The sequence below is a fragment of the Electrophorus electricus genome, chromosome 3 (assembly GCF_041902795.1).
Source record: "Electrophorus electricus isolate QZ-2024a chromosome 3, ASM4190279v1, whole genome shotgun sequence".
Lineage (NCBI taxonomy): Eukaryota > Metazoa > Chordata > Actinopteri > Gymnotiformes > Gymnotidae > Electrophorus > Electrophorus electricus.
This window is the reverse complement of record NC_137499.1, coordinates 31,153,679-31,174,496: the sequence shown is the minus strand read 5'-3', so window position 1 is coordinate 31,174,496 and position 20,818 is coordinate 31,153,679. Positions and strand designations below refer to the sequence as shown.

The following is a 20,818-nucleotide window of genomic DNA, read 5'->3' as shown; positions in this document are numbered from 1 at the left end:
AAAAAAAAACAACTACACATGAATGGTGAAGGATTGTCATAATCATTGGATCAAATGTTCTTGGTCACTTAATTCCACAACCTTTAGAAGAATAACCGAAATCAGAGAACCCAGAAGAGTTATTGCAGTAAAACTCATTCTTTTTGGCACTGTCGTTGGTATTAGCATGTTTCTTTTGAAAAAGCCAAATAGAGAATTGGACCCTCCAGGAAAGCTCTGAGCAAGCAGAGTTTAATAGAAGTGCAAGTATAAGGCTCTTGGACAGGATGTTATCCTAATAATCATCGAAGCATTTTGACTAGCTCTTTCATTGTGTTTCAGTTTATTCGCAAGCTGAGCTTCATTAGTGGTGGTGATACCCAAACAACAAACAATCGCTTATTAAATTTCTTCTAAGATATACGCTTAACCGTTTACCTGGCATAGTAACGGGGAAATAAGTAAAGAAGGAGGGGGGGATTTACAATTTGACTGAAACCTTATGCCCTGTGAATTTGCGTCTATATCGTTGCGGTCTTAGTCTACCTTGGTAGTGGGGCCAAGTTGTGATTCGATACACGGAATTGGCAGCTCAGTGTGTCGGAGTAGTTACTCTTCAGATCCGGGAGCTAGTTCGCGCCGCACAAATCAGCCCCCCCCCCCAAAAAAAGGAAGCATCGGTCGCTCAAACGCAAGCACAAAAACGGATTTTGTCTTTGGATTTCTTAGGCTGAGGTAGGTTTCCTGAAAACTTTGTTTGTTTGTACTTTTTATGTTCTGCTTCTCTGTCGCAGGCGGATAATAAATCACCACAGCCCTGCTTGAGTACGGTTTACTAGATGTGCGTGCAAACTCTATATTGCCAAATTGCGTTTTTGACAAAATATGCATGCAGTTTAGCTGCAAAAGGTAGGCCTTGTACAGGTGACCTTTAAGTTAGCCGGCCACCTGAGCATGTTGTACATACAGGTGAGGAGTGCGTTCCTGTTCAGCTTCCGCATGGCGCCCTTGCATTAGTTCACTATCAAAACAAAACCATCTAAAAGCAGACACTACTACAGAGTGTGTTCGTCTGGTAATTACTATTGAGCGGCTAATTTTTAAAAAGCAACACGGCTTGTTCACTGGGTTGGCCACTTTAAAACCCCTAAAATGAAGGCGGAGGACGAGGATATGACGCTACAGCACACAGTTAACGGAGCTGATGAATTTGATGTAGACATCTGTAATACAAATTGGTGTTTATATATTTATATATATATGCGCTCGTCCTGCGCCCTGATGCGTTTATCAGATGTGAATCACGTCTACGCTGCTCAGCTACAAGATGGATATTGCATGTGCTTGCTAGCAGGAACAAGGTACCATTACGGAATAGGCCAAGAGGAATTCATAAACATCTCAGGTTAAAAAAAAGAAGGAAAAAAAAAAGCCAGTTTTTTCAGAGGTAATTTAGGCCGTTCTTAAATCAGTTTGGTTTAGGCTACTGCGACACTGATGTGCAGGTACCTTTGTCTTAATTTCACCAAAGCCTGTTAACAGTGAGCATGTCCAGTAAAGATGTGCTGTGTTCCTGATTCACTTTCTTTGCAGATGAAAATGAACAAATTGGTTACTGGGCCAGTTTTTCCCAAAGGAAAGCCACCCTCTGATTAGTCACAAACTTAGGGTCTTGTTGGAAAATGGGTTTGTCCTTACCCCCTCTCCATAGCCAGAAGGTATTGTACTTGCCAGAGATGGTCATCACCAATCTACAACATGAGGCCTTCTACACGTGGCCACTTAGGAGTCTAGTTTCCTAAGTGGTATAAAACAGTAAAACAGTTTCTGGTCCTTTTGAATAGTGTATATTCTTTATGGTTTTAATATAGTTAGAAATCTGCCACAAGTTCAACTCATGACAGGGACATTAAACCAGAGGTAATGTAGTGTTTTTATTACTGTTGTTGTTGTTGTTGTTGATTAGTCATGATAATGAAACTCTTACTGTGGTCATCTGGGGTTGTGCATGCAGGGATTTGCTGCTGGTTTATGCTTTCAAGCCCCAGAGGCCATGGATGCAGGCTGTCCACACTCATGTCATTAAGTTTCTTTGGAGGCTTAAGGTGAAATCTGCTAAGAAAGTAGCACATTCTCTAACTACAAGATCTGTGTTCAACATAAAGTTTAACAAAAAGTCAAACAAGACAAGTACATGGATTTAGAAAAAAAAATTAATATAATTATCTGCATGACATATTGGCAGAAGATATATTATTTGTTGATAAAGACAATTTAGAATTTATCGTTTCAGTATTGTAATTTTGAATTTCTGTCATCTGTTTCATTGAGGCCTGTGCAATTTGGCAATTTAAAATGCCTAAAGGTAAAATTATTGGTTATTACTACCGGTGTCATCCACAAAAAGGTTGCTAATTCAGTCACCGTGTCGGCTATCATATCAGCCCAAGAAATTCAACATCTGTACATCACTAGTAACTATATAATATTATAATTTATAAAGCATTAGTTTGATGTTAAATGGTGTTTTTGATAGTTTGTATGCATGACATCAGAAAGGAGCTTCTCTTTAGTCTGTGTTTCAAAACTTCTTTTGTGCTGTTCTCGTACTTAAACTTTGGCAGCACCTTCTGCACTGTAAACCACATGTGAATTTCATGGTTGTTGCTCAGCACTAAGTCTTAACTGTAAAAACTGTTCGTCAGAACCCATCTATGTCCAAAAAAACTAGTTGAAAACATTATTGAAGTTGTATTGACAAAGTTGCCTCGGTGAGTTGGTGACATTTCATGTATTCTGCTTCATCTTTTGAAACCACTCACAGGTACACTCCAGTGTTAAAGGCATGTTCCAGACACCAGACCCCTTCTACACACACACACACACACACACACACACACAGAGACACAAACCTGTTTCCAGAAGCATGCATTCATGGTTAGAATTTAAACAAGAGCTCGCCTTCCCCTCAGTGCAGTGGTCACTGTGGGCGCTTGTGTTCGCTCTTTGGTGTGCAGTAATATGTGCACCTCTGGAGAGGAGTCGTGCTCTGAGCAATCAGCTGATCCTCTAATGGGTCTGTGCGTTTCGTTCATGGGCCTGTCGCCATGGTGACATTCCTCGCCAGAGGCTAGAGGAGTGCTGTATGGCTCTGACTGGTTGGGAATTGGGAGGGAGGATGGGAGGATTTCAGGTTGCTACTTTGAGCTTCGTGGTTAGTTGGGTCTTTAGATTTTTCTGGGGATGACAGACTCAGGAGGCTATCCTCAGAGGGTAACCAGCTATCTACCTTTAGATGACAACAAGTTGCTTGTCTTGTACAGTTAATGTACTTAATATGCTGTGAATGGAATCTAGTTGCCTGGTTTATGGTAGTTGATCATTTCTATTGGGATATGTGATTTTATGATTTGAAATATAATTCAGGGTAGTTTTGGTTTACTAAAATGTACTTGGATATTTAAATGTGAGATACAAATGCAATTTAGTAGATCATGGAAATGTTGTCAGTTTCCTAACATCTCCTTTCCTCCAGATGGCATCGGTGAGCGACTCGCGCTTTCTGCAGCAGCCCACTCAGAAGGATGCAGCGGACCAAAACTTTGATTACATGTTCAAACTCCTCATCATCGGTAACAGCAGTGTGGGCAAAACCAGTTTCCTGTTCCGCTATGCCGACGACTCTTTCACCCCAGCCTTCGTCAGCACTGTCGGCATCGATTTCAAGGTCAAAACGGTCTTTCGGAACAACAAGCGCATCAAGCTACAGATCTGGGTACGAATGACTTTGGGTACTACTGACCTTTTCTTGACTCACTCAGATTCATTAGAGCTGGTGTAAAGTTTCACTTGAGTCAAGTTTCAGAACTAAAAAAAGCAAAGTCCACTAAAATAAATCATTTGTACAGTCTCTGCTAGTAGCTGCAGAATTTATACTGAATCACCTGTGGTGTTTTCCAGCTTTTCTGACCAGGGCCAGTTTCCTGAACATGGGTTAAGTCTATGGTGTAACTAAATTGCATTGCTAATGTCGAATAATCATTGGAAAATCTTTAAATCTAGGTTTATGCTGGGTCTGGGAAACTAATTTTAAAAAGACTGAGATTAAAAAAAGTTGTTGGGAGACCTTTTTCCAAGATACGGTTGCACTGTAATGTCAAAATAGATAGGCATTTTGCAAAGCTCTTTGCTGCTGGTGAGAAAATAAAAGTTGATTTATTTGGCTTCCTGGACACAGATTAAGCCTACTTCTGGTTGAACGGCACCCATTAATGGTGGTGTTCCGTTTACAGGCCTTTTTAGATAGAGGTTAAGGTTGAAGGCTCCACAAGTGTAATCAGTATAGACAGTTCACCTTAAGAGTATTTTAAAAGTAATTTGTTCAGATAATTACAAAATATCTTATTATTTTGGTAATGCATTACAAGCAATTAAAAATGCATATGTGCACTATAGTGTACCATTTTCTGACTGCCTGTAATCTCAGTCTACATCTCAAACTAAGACAATGAAGGTGTTTTATTTACTGTGAGTTCTCACCTGTTTGCTGAAATCACTAGAAACCTCGATTTTTCAGGGATTTTCTGGGATTTTTCAAACTATTCCAAACAACATATCAATGAACATAGACTGAGAAGGGACTGAGAATCTGGTGCTATTTGGAGGATGTCTCTAGAATTGGTTTCTACTGGTAGTATAACCAACATTTTGAAAAGTAGGTTCCCCCTTCCCCCACCATCACATATTTGATGCGAATCTAGTAAAGGAAACATGTGAAACCTGACCTTTTGTTACTCTGCTTTGGAGTACAATTTCTGCTCTGGACTCATATATCCAGTCAGCAAAACTGCATTAGTTCTGAACATTATCCCTTGCTGTCATAATTCAGAATGTTACAATTTGCAGCACCAGTTCAGTGTGCAATGCAGCAGACTTGCAGTGTGAGCAAGGTATGGGAGTGCCCTCAGTTACTGGGTTCCCTCTGACAGTCCAGACATCTAAGCTGCCAGCAATTCCCTCGGTTCAGCCACCTAGGTGAAGGTTGTTACAGTGCACCACTCGGCCTTTCCTCTCTTCTATTCTGTTGACCTCCACTGCATTGCTAATGCACAGCATTTCGCAGGCACATATAAATCTTCATACCTGTCAGAGGCACCACAGGCATGGCTCGAAGATTAGACAGGGCACTGTGTGTTTGCGTAGAGGCAGACAAACTGATTTGTGCTTGTGTAGCTTGGGGGTGGGTGGGGTGTTGAGCTGCAAAAGAAGTGAGGACTCACTGGGGCTTGGGTCTCTTTAATGCGCTCTGTGGCATCTGTCCAAAGCCGAAATGTCCATTGTTTGCCACATGCCAGTTCCTCAAGAGGGCAAGAAGTGCTTCCTGGCATGGCCACAACCCTACTTTCTGGAAGGGCCATGCCCCTGCTTGTTTCCTCCCACTTCCAATAAGTTTAGCTGGTGAGGGTCATTAGTGATGTAGCTAATAATTAGTTATCTGACCTTTTATTTTGCTTTTAGTTTGCCAGAAGAATTTCCTAGATGTTTCAATTTAAAACATCTCATAATTATACCTTTTCAGCCATCGACATTGTCACGTTCTATTTGCTTTCCAGATAGTATACAGAGTAATTGTGTGCATGAAGTATTTCTTAAACAGACTGCTTTATTGTTGTATTTCAGATAATTTCACTGAAAAATCCCACTCTCAGCCTTGAGTCTATTATATAGACATTGTCTGTGTGTTGTTCCTTTGTCTGCAAGTGTCAGCAAAACAAGACTGCTCTGAGACCTTTTTTTATTTATTTAATTTTTTTTTTATAGCTATTAAGGATACAATATAGGTGTAGGTTTATGCATAAGCATAACAGTGCATGCTACAGAAGGGTACAGCTCTGTGGAAGAGTGTCTTCTGCACACTGACATGCCTCAGTGCCTGGAGCAGACCTTCCATACCTCTTTACACTTCAAAGCTTTGCATCAGCAAAAACAGGATATGACACATTTGAAAAAGCCCTGATGACATTCACAATATTGACCTCTCTGTCATGATGCTTCTTTACTGCCAACATCCTTTTCTATTCATTTGTCCCTCCTTTTTTGTCTTAGCTGTTCTCTGGTAAGCTAATAAAAAAGCACTCTGAGGAAACATCTGCACCTCCAAATACTGGAACTTCAATAACAAATAACATTCTACACACAGTTTATTTAAACATTGCTGATGCAACTTGTAGAACTTTTAATTTTAAATTTGTTTAAATTTATTTTAGTCAAATGTCATGACTAATGTTATTTTTATATATATGTCACAACATTTATTTCTGTCCAGAGTTGCATCAATTTTTCCCCCCCAAGATCTTGTATTGATGATGGGAGATTTGGACCACTGTGCAAAGTCTTCTCCAGCATATCCCAAAGATTCTGAATGGGGTTCAGGTCTGGACTCTGGTGGCCAATCCATGTGTGAAAATGATGTCTCATGCTCCCTGAACCACTCTTTGACAATTTGAGCCCAATGAATCCTGGTATTGTCATCTTGGAATCTACCCGTGCCATCAAGGAAGAAAAAATTCAATGATGGAATAACCTGGTTGTTCAATATATTCGGGCAGCTGACCTCATTCTTTGGGCACATAACGTTGCTGAACCTAGACCTGACCAACTGCAACAACCCCAGATCATAGCACTGCCCCCACAGGCTTGTATGGTAGGCACTAGGCATGATGGGTGCATCACTTCAGCCGCCTCTCTTCTTACCCTGATGCACCCATCACTCTGGAACGGTAAATCTGGACACATCAGACTGCATGACCTTCTTCCATGGCACCAGAGTCCAATCTTTATGCTCCCTAGCAAATTGAAGCTGTTTTTGCCGGTTAGCCTCACTGACAAGTGGTTTTCTTAAGGCTACATGGCTGTTTAGTCCCAATCCCTTGAGTTCCCTTGGCATTGTGCATGTGGAAATGCTCTAACTTTCACTATCAAACGTATCCGTGAGTTCTACTGTTGTTTTTCTACGATTTGATTTCACCACACGTTTAAGTGATCGCCGATCACGATCATTCAAGATTTTTTTGCCAACCACATTCCTTCCTCGAAGATGCGTTGGACAGTTCTTAATCTCCTTAGATGTTTTCTCTGCTTGATGCATGCAAATAATTTGACCCTTCTGAAAAATATTAACATCTTTTCCATGAAAACAGGGTGTGTCTTTTGACATGGTTGTTTAACAAATGAGAAGCTAATCACTGCATCAGTTAGCGTTAAATAACTTGTTGCCAGCTGAAACATAATCACCCATGCAGTAATTATCCAATGGGAGGCTCTTACCTAATTGCTTAGTTAAATCCGGGTGGCGACACTTTTTTTTTTTTTTTTTTTTTTTTTTTTTTTTTGGCCAGGATGTGTGTATGTATGTATAATTTATTTATTTTTATATAGATAAATATATATATATATATATAAAATCATCATTATAGATAGATAGAGATTTTATATAATATATAATCTCTATCTATCTATAATGATCATTATATATATAAAATCTCTATCTATAATGATTTTTTATATATATATATATATATATATATATATATATATATATATATATGAGGTGTGTATGTATATATCTATATATATATATATATATATATATATATATATATGAGGTGTGTATGTATATATCTATATATATATATATATATATATATATATATGAGGTGTGTATGTATATATCTATATATATATATATATATATATATATATATATATATATATATATATATATATATATATATATATATAATGAGAGAGGGAGGTGTGTGTATGTATAGATAGATAGATAGATGGATATATATATGTAAAAAGAGAGAGGTGTGTGTGTGTATATATATATATATATATATATATATATATATATATATATATATATATATATATATATATATAAAATGAGGTGTGTGTGTGTATAATATATATATATATATATTATACACACACACCTCTCATTTTTATATATATATATATATATATATATATATATATATATATATATATAAAATGAGAGAGAGGTGTGTGTGTGTGTGTATAGATAGATAAAAAATAATTAGATATAGATAGATATAGATATATAGATATATATGTATGTGTATTATATAAATATAGAGATATATATAGATATAGATAGATAAAATGAGAGAGAGAGGTGTGTGTGTGTATAGATAGATAGATAGATAGATAAAAATAATTTGATATATATAGATAGATAGATAGATATATAAATAAAATGAGAGGTGTGTGTATAGATAGATAGATAGATAGATATATATATAAAATGAGAGAGGTGTGTGTGTGTGTGTAGATAGATAGATAGATAGATAGATAGAGCTATATACCTATATTTATATATATCTATATATGAGAGAGAGAGAGAGAGAGAGAAAATGGTTTTATTTATTTTTCCCCCCTTCTAACACTGCACATGGCTCAGGAAGCATGCACTGTATTAAATCATCTATATTCATTAAAACTAAGAATTAGTGTGTTAACCACGCCGGAGAGAGAGAGAGATGCACACAAACACATTTAATGGAACATATCTAACCTGAGACTCTGTAATTACCCAGGTAACCTCTCCTCTCCCTCTCTGATGTCAGGATTCTTATGCAAATGAGGGAGCCAAACCAGATTTCCATTCGACAGTGGGATAGTTGCCTTGCCAACCTAACCCCTTTACCTGTTTGATTAATTGAACTCTTCCATTTTGTAAAAGCTTTTGGCACAGCTGGCTTGGATTTCAACTTTGACTGGTGGCTTCCTGAAACAGAATTTCAGTAATTCTTAGACAAAGAGGACATTGAGATGTTTTCACACCAGTGGTTTGCATATGTAATAACTATACTTAGAAATAAATACAAATACTTATTTCCAAGTTGCTCTTTCCTGTTTTTGTTCTGTATTCATAAAGTCAGTTAAGTGATTATTACTGTTTTTCTGTGGTTCAGTCTCCTATTTCAATTATGCTAGATGGCAAGTGTAACTTGCATTTTTGCCAGTGTAATCTGGAAACTCAGAAATGGCTGCCCTCTGCAGGTTAGGAATTGCAATCACCCTACTGTACAACTTCCATTTCACGGGGACAAGCATTTCTTGTTGTCAACTGCATATTTGGAACACTGAATTAACCTCAGTAAACACAGTAAGTCTTCTTGATGGTGACTGAGACTCATCACAAGTCTGTTGTCTCCTCTCGTTGGGAGTTACAGATCTGTCACATTGCACCAGGCCATTTATGCAATATTTGATGTTGGTGTTGTGTTGGTTTTTATTAGGACACGGCAGGACAAGAGCGCTACCGTACCATCACTACAGCCTATTACAGAGGAGCCATGGGCTTCCTGCTCATGTACGACATCACGAACCACGACTCCTTTAATGCGGTGCAAGACTGGTGAGTGGAAAGAAAGGAAAGGGAAACTGATACAGGTATAGCCCTATGTTTACAAAATATTGCTTGTTAAAAGTGTGTGTGTGTGTGTGTGTGTGTGTGTGTGTGTGGCCTTCAGGGCTACCCAAATTAAGACATACTCATGGGACAATGCACAGGTAATCCTTGTGGGAAACAAGTGCGACATGGAGGACGACAGACTCATTCCAACCGAAGACAGCCAGAGACTTGCTGAGGAACTAGGTGAGGACAAACACCCACACATCATAGCAGATACAAAATAGAAAGCACCCATCTTTGCGCAAAGGATAATGTATGCACTACACACAGTCTGTACTACTATGAAATGTACTACTATGTTGCCAAGGATTCCAGTTTTTCGAAGCCAGCGCCAAAGACAACATCAATGTGAAGCAGGTGTTTGAGCGCTTGGTGGATGTTATCTGTGAGAAGATGAATCAAGCCATGGAGGGAGATGATGGTGCACTCACCAACCACAAAGACCCCAACCTACAGGAGTCTCCCATGGGACAGACCAGCTGTGCCTGCTAAGAGACCACCCCATTCTTACCTATGCTCCACCTTCTACACTGCACCCTTACCCCCAATACCCATCTCTGCACACTGGATAAGGCAGCTTGGAGCCTGGAGCTAAACTCTGCAGACGCAGACAGATGTTTGGTTTGGGATACAGTTTTAGGCCTTCTTTAGTTTCAAGAGAATTGTGAGCTCACTATACACAAGAGGAGTCCGTGTTTCACGAAATTACTGTTTCCACAAAACTAATACACTGTAACTGCTTTCATTTGTTAAAACAAGTTATGACATGGGAGTAGTCTACACAGCAGTCAGTATGCATTTTTGATGAATATGTTCACCAAGTGAATCTCCCCCATGGATTCACTTGGTGAAAATGACAAATGAGGACACAGCAAATGGAAGGCAAGAGATTCTTAATTTCCTTTCAACTCGAACTGCAGGAGGTACCCCCCGCAACTCATGAACAAATTCAAACCACAAAACATCTACACCAGGCCAAGATATGCAGCAGCTGGTAGAGGTTAGAGATAAGCATCTGCATAGTCACTCCCATGCATTCCCCCAAGCCATCCTTCCTCAGCCACCCATCTCCCGGCCAGCTCCCCCACTCCCAGGTGAATATGCACCAGCTGTGGAGAACAGTGGTTTAGCAGTCTTCAGCTGTCATTGCCACTGTGCTGACCAGTGTACTGTGACTGTCTGTGTTTAGCCTTAGACACTGCAAATGCTTTGGTGTTCAGGTACACATGCTAGTGCTAGAGAGTGTAAATGGTTTAACTGTACACAATGTAAGTCAATAGGAAGTAACAGAAAAATGATTAGATTTTTCACATCAAATAATTTACTTGATAAACATAATTTGATGTGGAACAAAATATTTTCCTAATTGGAATGGTTTAAGTATTTATGCTCAAATGCACAAGTTTTCCTAATGGTATAACTCATAATAGGCTATGGTTACATAACCGTTAAGTCACTGTTCTGAACCCATTACTCTGACACTGTAACTTTTCTTGCTGTTCAACATTTCTAATCAAGCTCACTGCTGTATTTAATTCTATTCACAGTGTACTTGTCTTGTTGATTAATTATAAAAACCAAGTTCAGTATAACAAACACTTTGGTATGCTCTAACATGACCAGAGGTCTGACCCTGTTTTGAGTGGGCATGTTCTGTTTAGACCAACAGTGCAGTTGCCCTGTAGTGTCTAAGAGAGGTCTGTATGCTAGAAGCTACTTGCTAAAGGTTACATGTGAAAATTGGGGTGGGAGGGGATAAGACAAGGTCATGTGTCAACCTCTTTGTTCTTGTAAATCTCGGAGGGCCTCCCTTTCCTCTTCCTTCCAATTTTCCACATTTCTTACCACTGTTCTTTGACCTGTGTACAGCACAATAGCACAGAGGCACATGTTTCAAACTTTCATTAATGTGCAAAGCTGTAGTGTTCCTGGTTTGTGGGTTTTGCATTCAGACACCTGAATGCTCTCTGAAATATGCATCCTGCAGTGTAAATTGACCCAGCCTGTAGACATCTTTACATTTGTATTGAACTCTTTTGGCTAGAGCAAGCTTATCAGTTCAGAAAGAGGTACAGATACAGCTATAGCCTGTAGCAAAACAGATCTGTGTTGTATAGTGCTCCCTGATTGTGAGGACACTTGTATGGCCTAAATTAAACCCCCATTTCACCCTGGTCAGAGTGATTAGACAGAAGCTAGAGAACACACGCAGTTCAGCCTCCACCCCTTTCCTTTTTGTCTGTGATATACAGTGCCAACTGTCTGCTTGGTTCATTTGGCCTTTGGCTGGATGTGTCTGAATATCCCATGTACACTGTGTCAAATAAAGCCCCTTCTGGTGCCCATACAAGATGTAAGAAACGTGATCCACTTTTTTAACACTAGTCATTTGGTCTTGTACCTTACCAGTTTGCACACTTTCTTTTCTCTTCATGTAGTAACATTCTTAGTACTGCTTAAATATAGTTGCATACATAAAGAAGCAGCATGTATTTTATGCAGTGACTGTGTTTGCTCATGTAATCTGTAAGCACGGGTTGTCCGTGTAGTATTGAAGGCTGTGTTGAAGATTCTTTGTCTTAATTGTGGTCTCCTAGTACGACACAACACGTGTTCTTGAAGCATTGCAATAACTGCTAGGAGTGTGCTGACGAGGAAACTACTGCATGAGAGCACCTTTCTGACTCATACTCAAAGTTTTAAACAAGACTGTTGTATTTCTGGCCTGGAATATTTTAAAGAAATATAGAATTAAATGTATGCACTGTTTACAAAATAAAGACTTTGTTGAGATTTGGGGGTTTGGTTGTTGCAGTACTTTCACAGTGCAATAAAATGGGAGTAAGGAGAAGATGCACTCAACATGCTTAGCTGGGCTTTCCCCCTCATCTCTGGTGAGGAACACGGGTGCAGAGTTCCTCCGATACCATCTGATTTATGACTGTACACCACATATCTGCCATGCGACAGTTTTATCTAACTACCCAGAAAAGTGCACGACAGGGGCTTCCTGCAACATGTTCTCCTGGTAGCCACCGGTAACCCGCAGGTCCTGAAAAAAAAAAAGAGAGAGAGCCTTACAGAACTCGAGTGTACAAGACGTGAAATAATGCATATCTGTTCATAGGCCTGTATGTGCCAGTCTTCTAGACAGATGTAGTGTACAGGTCTGCTAAATTAGAACTGTAGTACATCATGTGAACTGGTCCTCATCTCAAATTCCGTTCAACAGTTAAGAAAATACATCAAGTGGAGGCACACGGTTCAGATCCTTTTTTAAACAAGATCGAAAAGTTCGCCTGCTATTGCCTTCTATACTACGTAACCACTGAGCTCGGACATGGGCCGGCTTCTCAGCATTTTCACGTTTCCGTGTGAAGTAACGGTGATATCTAAACAGAACAATAAAAGATTTTGGTAGTACTGGGGCGGTTGCGTTGGGATGTGCTAGCAAACATTACACTTTATCTATGCGCGAAAGACAGCCCCGAACATGCCGATAACGCACGTTGTGAGCAAAAAACGGGTGCTGTCCACTGATAAGAAGGCCGGTTACTGAAACTCCACCAGTAAAACCTTTTCGGTAATTACCTATATCGTTTTTTGAGTCTCCTCGTGTTGTCACTCGTTCACTTGAACCGTGCTTTTTTTTCAAATTGCAGGCTACTAAATGTGTGCCTTACACATCTCTTTAATAAACTGGTTACACAGTGGACTACGCTCGAAAAATAAACTGAGCGTACAACGCAAAACACTCGTAATGCGAAGCCATGTCATCCAATAACAAAACGAGTTGTAACTGCTGACATCAATAAACTTATATTCGACGTTAAGCCCTTCCCACAGACAACGTCGGCAATTAAGCGACTTCTTGTCATCTAGTCTCGGCATTAAGAAAAAAAAAAGAGTAAACAATTTCCACGCTCGTAATGTGCTTATCTGGTGTGATGCACGCGTAATAGTGGCGCGCTATCCACGGTATCTGGACAGCAAGCTGTACTAGGCACAACAACTCTAACGGGGAACGTTGGCTGCTGGAAGCATAGTTATGCGGATTAACAAAAAGCGGCATTGTTTTTGTGTTTTGGGAAGACCAAACAATGTCCAACGAGAAGATAAACATATTGATCGTTTATATACTTTGCTTGGCTTCGGTTGCGAACGCAGGGCAAACCTTTGAAAGCAAAGGTAGGGCGAATTCCTTTTTAAAATAAAAAACCAAAACAAGCAAAACAAAACTTCACCTGTTTGCAACAGAATGCTCTCGTGGCTAACTGCAAAATTGCCTTAACATAATTGATTGTATTTTAGATTTTATGTAACTAATATGTAACATACATTTTAGATATTAATTTGGGTTCTCGGAATATTTTGTTAATTTTGTGCTTCCGGGAATAAATTACATTTACCATTATACATTAATACGCTACAGACATGGAACACATTGGGTTAATATAGCACACGTGCGTCATCCTCTCCCGCAACTTGTGCTTATGTGAGTTCAGTAGCTCGTAAAGCTTATAGCAAAATAATTCAGAATGTAATTGTTCACCTGTTTGAGCAAAAACAGTAATGATGTAAATAAAACCTCATTACTCAACAGTATCTCAACTGCAGCGTGATGAGCCAGAGAACATTAAATGCTTTTCTGAGAGAATGAGGGACTTAACCTGCTTCTGGGAGGAAAAGGAGCAGAGAAATGGTTCTTCTGATCAGTACACATTTACCTATACCTACCAATACCAGTAAGTAATTCTTTATATAAGGGTCCATAGCATGTACCAAAGTGTCAAGTTGAACCCTTGTAATTAGTTCTTCTCCTTGTTTAGGAATGAAAACAGCAGTGTGTGTGCCATATCTGAACTGCCTATGCTGGGAGCTAGTGGTAGGAAACTGTTTGTCTGCAGGCTGACCCGGATCGAGTTCTTTGTGACTCTCCACCTGTGTGTGTTTCATGGGGGGCGGAAACTCTACAATCGCAGTCTCCTCATTGACCATGTCTGTGAGTCCACAGAGCTTTGAGCACTGCTTGTTTTCACAGCAGAGCCAGTGCTATCACAAGACCCCAAAGTGACCTTGACACAAACTTGTCCTCTTTGGTGGCACTCTTGTCTAATACAGAATTTGGATCCCTTGGTACTGATGTGCTTTCTCTCTTCCTCAGTCCTGTTGGATCCTCCTGCTAACCTCTCTGTAGTGAGCACAGGGAAACTAGGGCAGCTCAATGTGAGCTGGTTGCCTCCTGCCCTCAAGTACATGGATGACAGTATGATGTACGAGGTCAGATATGTGGTGGAAGGGAGCGCCAGAAAGACGGTACACATGCAGAGTCACATTTTCAACATCTCACACTAAAAACACATTGCTGAATTACAATTAGGTGGACTCCGATGAGCAAAGCATGTTTTAGCAGATTTGTAAGACCTGGAAAGCCTGATCCCAAATAATAATGGCCCATCTGAAAACATAGAGATACAGTAATAGCTTAGTGGCTTGGTGTTTCGCTCTATGAACTGTGCTGGGGCCAGAGAGACCGGAGAGGTTGACTTGGTGCTGGGGGTCCACTTAGGCTCAGTGGACCTTTCTCTAATGACGACTGCAGTTCTGGCTTTAAAACAAGGCACTTAAGACCTTGTTCTTGTCAAGGTTCAGAAACCTTTTAAGCAACTAAATAATGTACAGAAAGGTTTATCTAAAGCTGTCCAGAACTAGAACCTTACAGTTGCTGAGCAGATATATGATTTGCTTTAATACACCCATGCAGGAACCATGAAGGTTGATTGTAATTTAGGAATCAGTGAAATAACATTGGTGGCTTTTTTGTAATCCTGTTTATTTCCTCCTAGCACTTACATTTTTTTGTGTGTTTTGTCCATTTTACTCACTTGGTTTCTGTCTAGATGCTGGTGTTCACAGGGTTTGCTCATGCCACGTTTTAATGGATTTCATATTGTTGGCCTCTCTTGGTTATTGTCGGAAGCATTTCAAAGAGCAATCTGGTGAAAACAGACAATTTTGTTAAGTTTGTGAGTTCTATAAAAAAAGGTTAATGTAATTGACGAGAGCTTTTAGTTGCTCCAGGGGTGTTAGAATATGGATTCATCTTCATGTTCATGTAACCCCAAAAAACAAACACAGACACACACAGTCCTTACAACATGCTGTTAGATAAGTTATGTCAACTGTGACTCACTGATTTTCATGATCTTTGCTTCTCTAGTTTAAGAAACACAAACACTTAAAACTTAAAGCCATTTTTGTGTTGACTTTGAATGTACATGGAATTGTATATCAGTGCAGTTTTTTGCTCTGCATTTCAGGAAGTGGTGATGGGGAACACAAGGCTGACCCTGCGTGGCCTTCAACCAAGCAGCAAATATGAAGTTCAGGTCCGAGTAAAACCTGACGGCATCACATATAATGGTTACTGGAGTGCTTGGTCTGACCCTGAGTTTGGGACTACTGTACCAATTGGTATGTTTTTCAAAACTAATTGATCTTGATAATTATTCACCATATGACCAAATCCAAGACTACATACCTTTCATCACATAAATGACATACCAATAGCTACCTGATTTACTATACAGAAATGTACGATAATAATTCAGATGACTAATTGTGCAGTTCTGATATGATGACCCTTTTGACTGGAAGATTTCTGAGTGTTGCATATTTATAATTTTCCACTGCACTTAGTATGCTTTTAGACAAATGGTGTCCACAGTCTTCTGTTTCTTCTAAACAGATATGGATCCCCTGATTGTGGCATTAGTTCTCATCATCACCTTAATCCTTATGGTGCTGTCACTCACTGTGCTTCTGTCCTATCACAAGTCAGTAATACATGTAATACCCAACATCACACACAAACATATATGGTACATAAAATTCATATTAGCTTCATATTTTTATAGTAGAAGTAATTATACCATTTCTACCATACAGACCTATTTACACTCCCTGTGCATTTGAATTATATTCCAGTATAAGACTTTGTGTGTTTACATAGCCGGATGTCTGATAGAATGTGCATATTAATCATTACAGATTCCTGTTAAAAAAAGTATGGCCTGATATCCCTTCACCTGAGCACAAGTTCCAAGGTCTCTTCACTGTCTACAAAGGAGACTTCCAGGTACAGCCAGTTTTGTGCAGTAATATTAACATTTTGTTCTTTGTAAAATGGTTTTCTGTTTAGGTAAGTAAGTAAAGTGTTATTTGTCTATGCAAATCTGTTTCTCAAGTGCTATGAACAGCTATACTATACATGAAAAACAAACTTGGAGCAACAACTTGGTGAAAGGATACAAGTCAGTAAAATATCCACTGCCTGGCCAAAAAAAAGGTCACGCACTCATAATATTTTGTTGGACAGCTTTGATTACGGCACGCATTCGCTGTGGCATGGTTTCCACAAGCTTCTACAATGTCACAACATTTATTTCTGTCCAGAGTTGCATGAATTCCACCCCCCCACCCCCCCAAGATCTTGTATTGATAATGGAAGATTTGGACCACTGCACAGTCTTGTTCAGCATATCCCAAAGATTCTCAATGGGATTCAGGTCTGGACTCTGTGGTGGCCAATCCATGTGTGAAAATGATGTCTCACGCTCCCTGAACCACTCTTTCACAATTTGAGCCTGATGAATCCTGGTATTGTCATCTTGGAATCTACCCGTGCCATCAAGGAAGAAAAAATTCAATGATGGAATAACCTGGTTGTTCAATATATTCGGGCAGCTGACCTCATTCTTTGGGCACATAACGTTGCTGAACCTAGACCTGACCAACTGCAACAACCCCAGATCATAGCACTGCCCCCACAGGCTTGTATGGTAGGCACTAGGCATGATGGGTGCATCACTTCAGCCGCCTCTCTTCTTACCCTGATGCGCCCATCACTCTGGAACAGGGTAAATCTGGACTCATCAGACTGCATGACCTTCTTCCATTGCTCCAGAGTCCAATCTTTATGTTCCCTAGCAAATTGAAGTTTTTGCCAGGTAGCCTCACTGACAAGTGGTTTTCTTAAGGCTACGCAACTGTTTAGTCCCAATCCGTTGAGTTGCCTTGGCATTGTGCATGTGGAAATGCTCTAACTTTCACTATCAAACATATCCCTGAGTTCTACTGTTGTTTTTCTACGATTTGATTTCACCACACGTTTAAGTGATCGCCGATCATGATCATTCAAAATTTTTTTGCCAACCACATTCCTTCCTCGAAGATGATGTTTCCCCACTGTCCTTCCACTTTTTAATAATGCATTGGACAGTTCTTAATCTCCTTAGATGTTTTCTCTGCTTGATGCATGCAAATAGTTTGACCCTTCTGAAACAAATTAACATCTTTTCCATGACCATAGGATGTGTCTTTTGACATGGTTGTTTAACAAATGAGAAGCTACTCACTGCATCAATTAGGGTTAAATAACTTGTTGCCAGCTGAAATGTAATCACCCATGCAGTAATTTTCCAATGGGAGGGTGGGTGTGTGTGGGTGTGTGTATGTGTATATATATTATTTATTTATATATATGTGTATATATGTGTGTATATGTTGTATGTATGTGTGTGTGTGTGTGTGTATGTATATGTATATATATATATATATATATATATATATATATATATATATATATATATATATATATATATATATATATATATATATATAAAGAAATTAATTAAATTTTCCTTCATTAATTTTCCTCTGTAGAAGTGGCTGGGCCACAGTAGTGGCAACAGCCGGGTAGTGCACGTGTACAATGAAGAGCTTCCATCTCCCCTAGAAGTTCTGTCTGAGGCCAGCGTGGCACCGCCTCTGCCAAGTCACAAAAATGCCCTGAGGCCAGCACCCACCACGAGAGTGGCTTCTTTCCTCAGAGAACAGCCAGAGGCCATGGAAGAGGTGGTCAATCAGCTGGACACAAGGGGCATCGACACATATTTGACAGACACATTGCAAGAACCTTCTCATGCCCACTGGTTGATGGAGCAGCTGAGGACTCTTCAGGAGCATCCAGAGGCCCTCACTCAGTCATTCCTTGAATCACAAGACACATATGTCACACTTAATCAGAATTCGCAACATCCCCGGGCAGAGGGAGAAGGGCGAGGGAATGACGCCCTGGACGAATTGCTGCCTCTGCAGGCCCTGTTTGCCAGCAGAGAAACCTCACTGTTGGCTGTCTCACATTCTGATCTCGGCTCCCTCCAGCAAAGCTCTGGGTCAGGAAGACTCTCTTTGCAGTCGAGCTTTGAGTATCCAAACCACACATGGGTGCCTAAAGGGCTGGAGTACACTTACATGGCTGTGGCTGACTCTGGTGTCTCCATGGACTACAGTCCAATGAGCTCCAGCAGGACAGTGAACATGAGCAAAGGCACCATCTATCCCAACGAGTACAAGAATGACATTCTTGGTCTCAGGCAGCCACTGTCTGGTCGACCAATACACTCTTGGCTCTGAACAAAAGCTTGTGTAGAACATTGAAAGGACAAAGACTTTTTTTAAAAAGTGCTCACACCAAACCATGCTGGAAAGGCATGTCTAGGAATGCCCTGTATGGACTTTTTGGACAGAACAGAATTTGGTGAAGTTTCTGAAATTCTGAACTGTTGAGTGGATAAGTGCTTACTGAAGGGATAACTGAAGTGGAAAATGAGTTCAAAGCCATAGATGGATAGATAGATAAACAAATACCTCTGGCAGCTGTTGAAGTTAAATAATACCTAATTCACATTCTGTACGGCACACCATATGTAACTAACCACCTTTTAAAAATATAGATTTTTAAATACATGTTTAAATATGTAAATTGTGGAAAGCTGATTAAATTTGCTTTCCCCATAAACCTTATTTTCAGCCTTATTTTGTTCTTGTTGTTTTGGTGTGTGTGTGTGTTTTGTTAGTCATCCTTCTTATTACAGAAGTTCCACTGTTGTAAAAACTGTAGATATTTTTCTTATCCTCTGTAAATATATGGAGATGTAACAATTATTTTGAAATGTAACTACCAAACTTTCAAAATTCTTTGCAGACACAATCAACAAGAGTATTTAATTGTGCATGTTTTGTCTCCTGTCTTCTATAAGTTAGGTCCAAGATCAGTTTGTTTTGCATCTTTATTGTTATTGTTATTGTACCAATGTAACCAAACTTCACAAATCTCCTTCAAATGCTGAGTGTGTCTCAAATTGACCCCGTGTTCCATACACAGTAACCTACAGAACTAAAGTGAACAGCCTCATGCACTACTTCCCATAGAAGTAAGCCACCTTATTGAGTTTAGAATGTACTTAAAAAGTGTTTACATTTGTTGTGAAAAATGTACATATGAAATGAAAGTTTGGAATGGTAAGCAATTTGGTAACTATCTTGAACGCAGTTTTAAGTGCTGGTTAGTTTGATTTTGATTTACAATGCAATCTGTTATACAATACATCAGTAAGGGCACACATGTTGTTCCTAACATCTCAATACATCCTCTTATTAGGGGACAAGTATATCCTACTGCTCTTGGATAATTCCTACAGTGGGGAACCCTATGAAATGGCCAAATCCTATTTACTTTATACAAGAGGGGGCCTACGAGTCAATTTGACACACACCAGCTTCAAGTCCTGCATCCTCTTCTCATCACATCTCAACACCTTTCTAAGAAACATAAATTTACTAAATAAATAGAAATCTCTGAATATCCAGTGTCCAGTCATCTGGCATGTTTTGCTGTCATTATTGCTTTTAATAAATAGGCTAATCTGTAATTGAAAAATTGTTAATACTGAAATCAAAAGTTTGGGGTTTTATGTGGCATATATTGGTTTTAATGTTCAGACAACTAATGTCTGATAAATCAGCATTTATAATGTCAAATATGGCACTGTTATTTATGTTTGTTCTTCAAAATATAAGCATTTCCTGCATTATCATTCTTAAAATGTGGAGTCTTTCTATTGCAATGAAAAACTAATTTTATCTCTATCATCTTGTTTGGTGTTTTAAATTATGCTTAAATGCTTCATGTTCAATTGAACTATTTTTTTAACAATTATTTACCAATCCTAGCAAGAAACTGACTGATTCCCAGTCTTTAACACGAAAGACAACCCATGTTTGTTGTTCCTTTTCCTAGTTCACTAATCAGTAGATTACAGGATACATGGTGAAGATGTGTTCAGAAAAAAATATTAGAAATCCCTTATTACATATCAAATTTTACATTTCAAAATAATACAGCTGATTATGAGATTGCCAAAATTATTTCACAGATAGCTGTAAATGCAGCTATTAAAATGCTACTAGTTCGTACAAATATCAGATCATTCT

General features: G+C 39.3%; 2 protein-coding genes across 3 annotated transcripts; both read left to right on the top strand.

Moving 5' to 3' along the window:
• The first annotated feature begins 624 nt into the window (after positions 1-624).
• Positions 625-12,284, top strand: rab3db (RAB3D, member RAS oncogene family, b). Of its 2 annotated transcripts, none has more exons than XM_027006638.3 (5): positions 625-714; positions 3,515-3,754; positions 9,306-9,424; positions 9,540-9,664; positions 9,789-12,284. In XM_027006638.3, exons 2-5 carry the CDS (start codon positions 3,515-3,517, stop codon positions 9,971-9,973), a joined length of 669 nt encoding a protein of 222 aa, XP_026862439.2. In that variant the 5' UTR covers positions 625-714; the 3' UTR covers positions 9,974-12,284. The 2 variants fall into 2 exon arrangements, with proteins under 2 accessions (XP_026862439.2, XP_035389298.1); XM_035533405.2 differs by lacking the exon at positions 625-714 and adding an exon at positions 3,183-3,252.
• A 1,126-nt stretch (positions 12,285-13,410) lies between these two features.
• epor (erythropoietin receptor) lies at positions 13,411-20,187 on the top strand. Its single transcript, XM_027006644.3, has 8 exons — positions 13,411-13,669; positions 14,085-14,226; positions 14,311-14,483; positions 14,646-14,797; positions 15,802-15,955; positions 16,230-16,317; positions 16,532-16,619; positions 18,206-20,187. Exons 1-8 carry the CDS (start codon positions 13,582-13,584, stop codon positions 18,956-18,958), a joined length of 1,638 nt encoding a protein of 545 aa, XP_026862445.2. The 5' UTR covers positions 13,411-13,581; the 3' UTR covers positions 18,959-20,187.
• The last annotated feature ends 631 nt before the right edge of the window (positions 20,188-20,818 follow it).

What these genes read in the sequence shown, in the direction of transcription:
- rab3db (XM_035533405.2), top strand. Translation starts at nt 3,223, where the DNA reads ATGACAGACTCAGGAGGCTATCCTCAGAGG. An exon ending in CAGGAGGCTATCCTCAGAGG is followed by an intron (nt 3,253 to 3,514) that starts GTAACCAGCTAT and finishes CCTTTCCTCCAG; the next exon opens with ATGGCATCGGTGAGCGACTC. An exon ending in TTTAATGCGGTGCAAGACTG is followed by an intron (nt 9,425 to 9,539) that starts GTGAGTGGAAAG and finishes TGTGGCCTTCAG; the next exon opens with GGCTACCCAAATTAAGACAT.
- epor (XM_027006644.3), top strand. Translation starts at nt 13,582, where the DNA reads ATGTCCAACGAGAAGATAAACATATTGATCGTTTATATACTTTGCTTG. An exon ending in ACCTATACCTACCAATACCA is followed by an intron (nt 14,227 to 14,310) that starts GTAAGTAATTCT and finishes CTCCTTGTTTAG; the next exon opens with GAATGAAAACAGCAGTGTGT. An exon ending in TGGGACTACTGTACCAATTG is followed by an intron (nt 15,956 to 16,229) that starts GTATGTTTTTCA and finishes TCTTCTAAACAG; the next exon opens with ATATGGATCCCCTGATTGTG.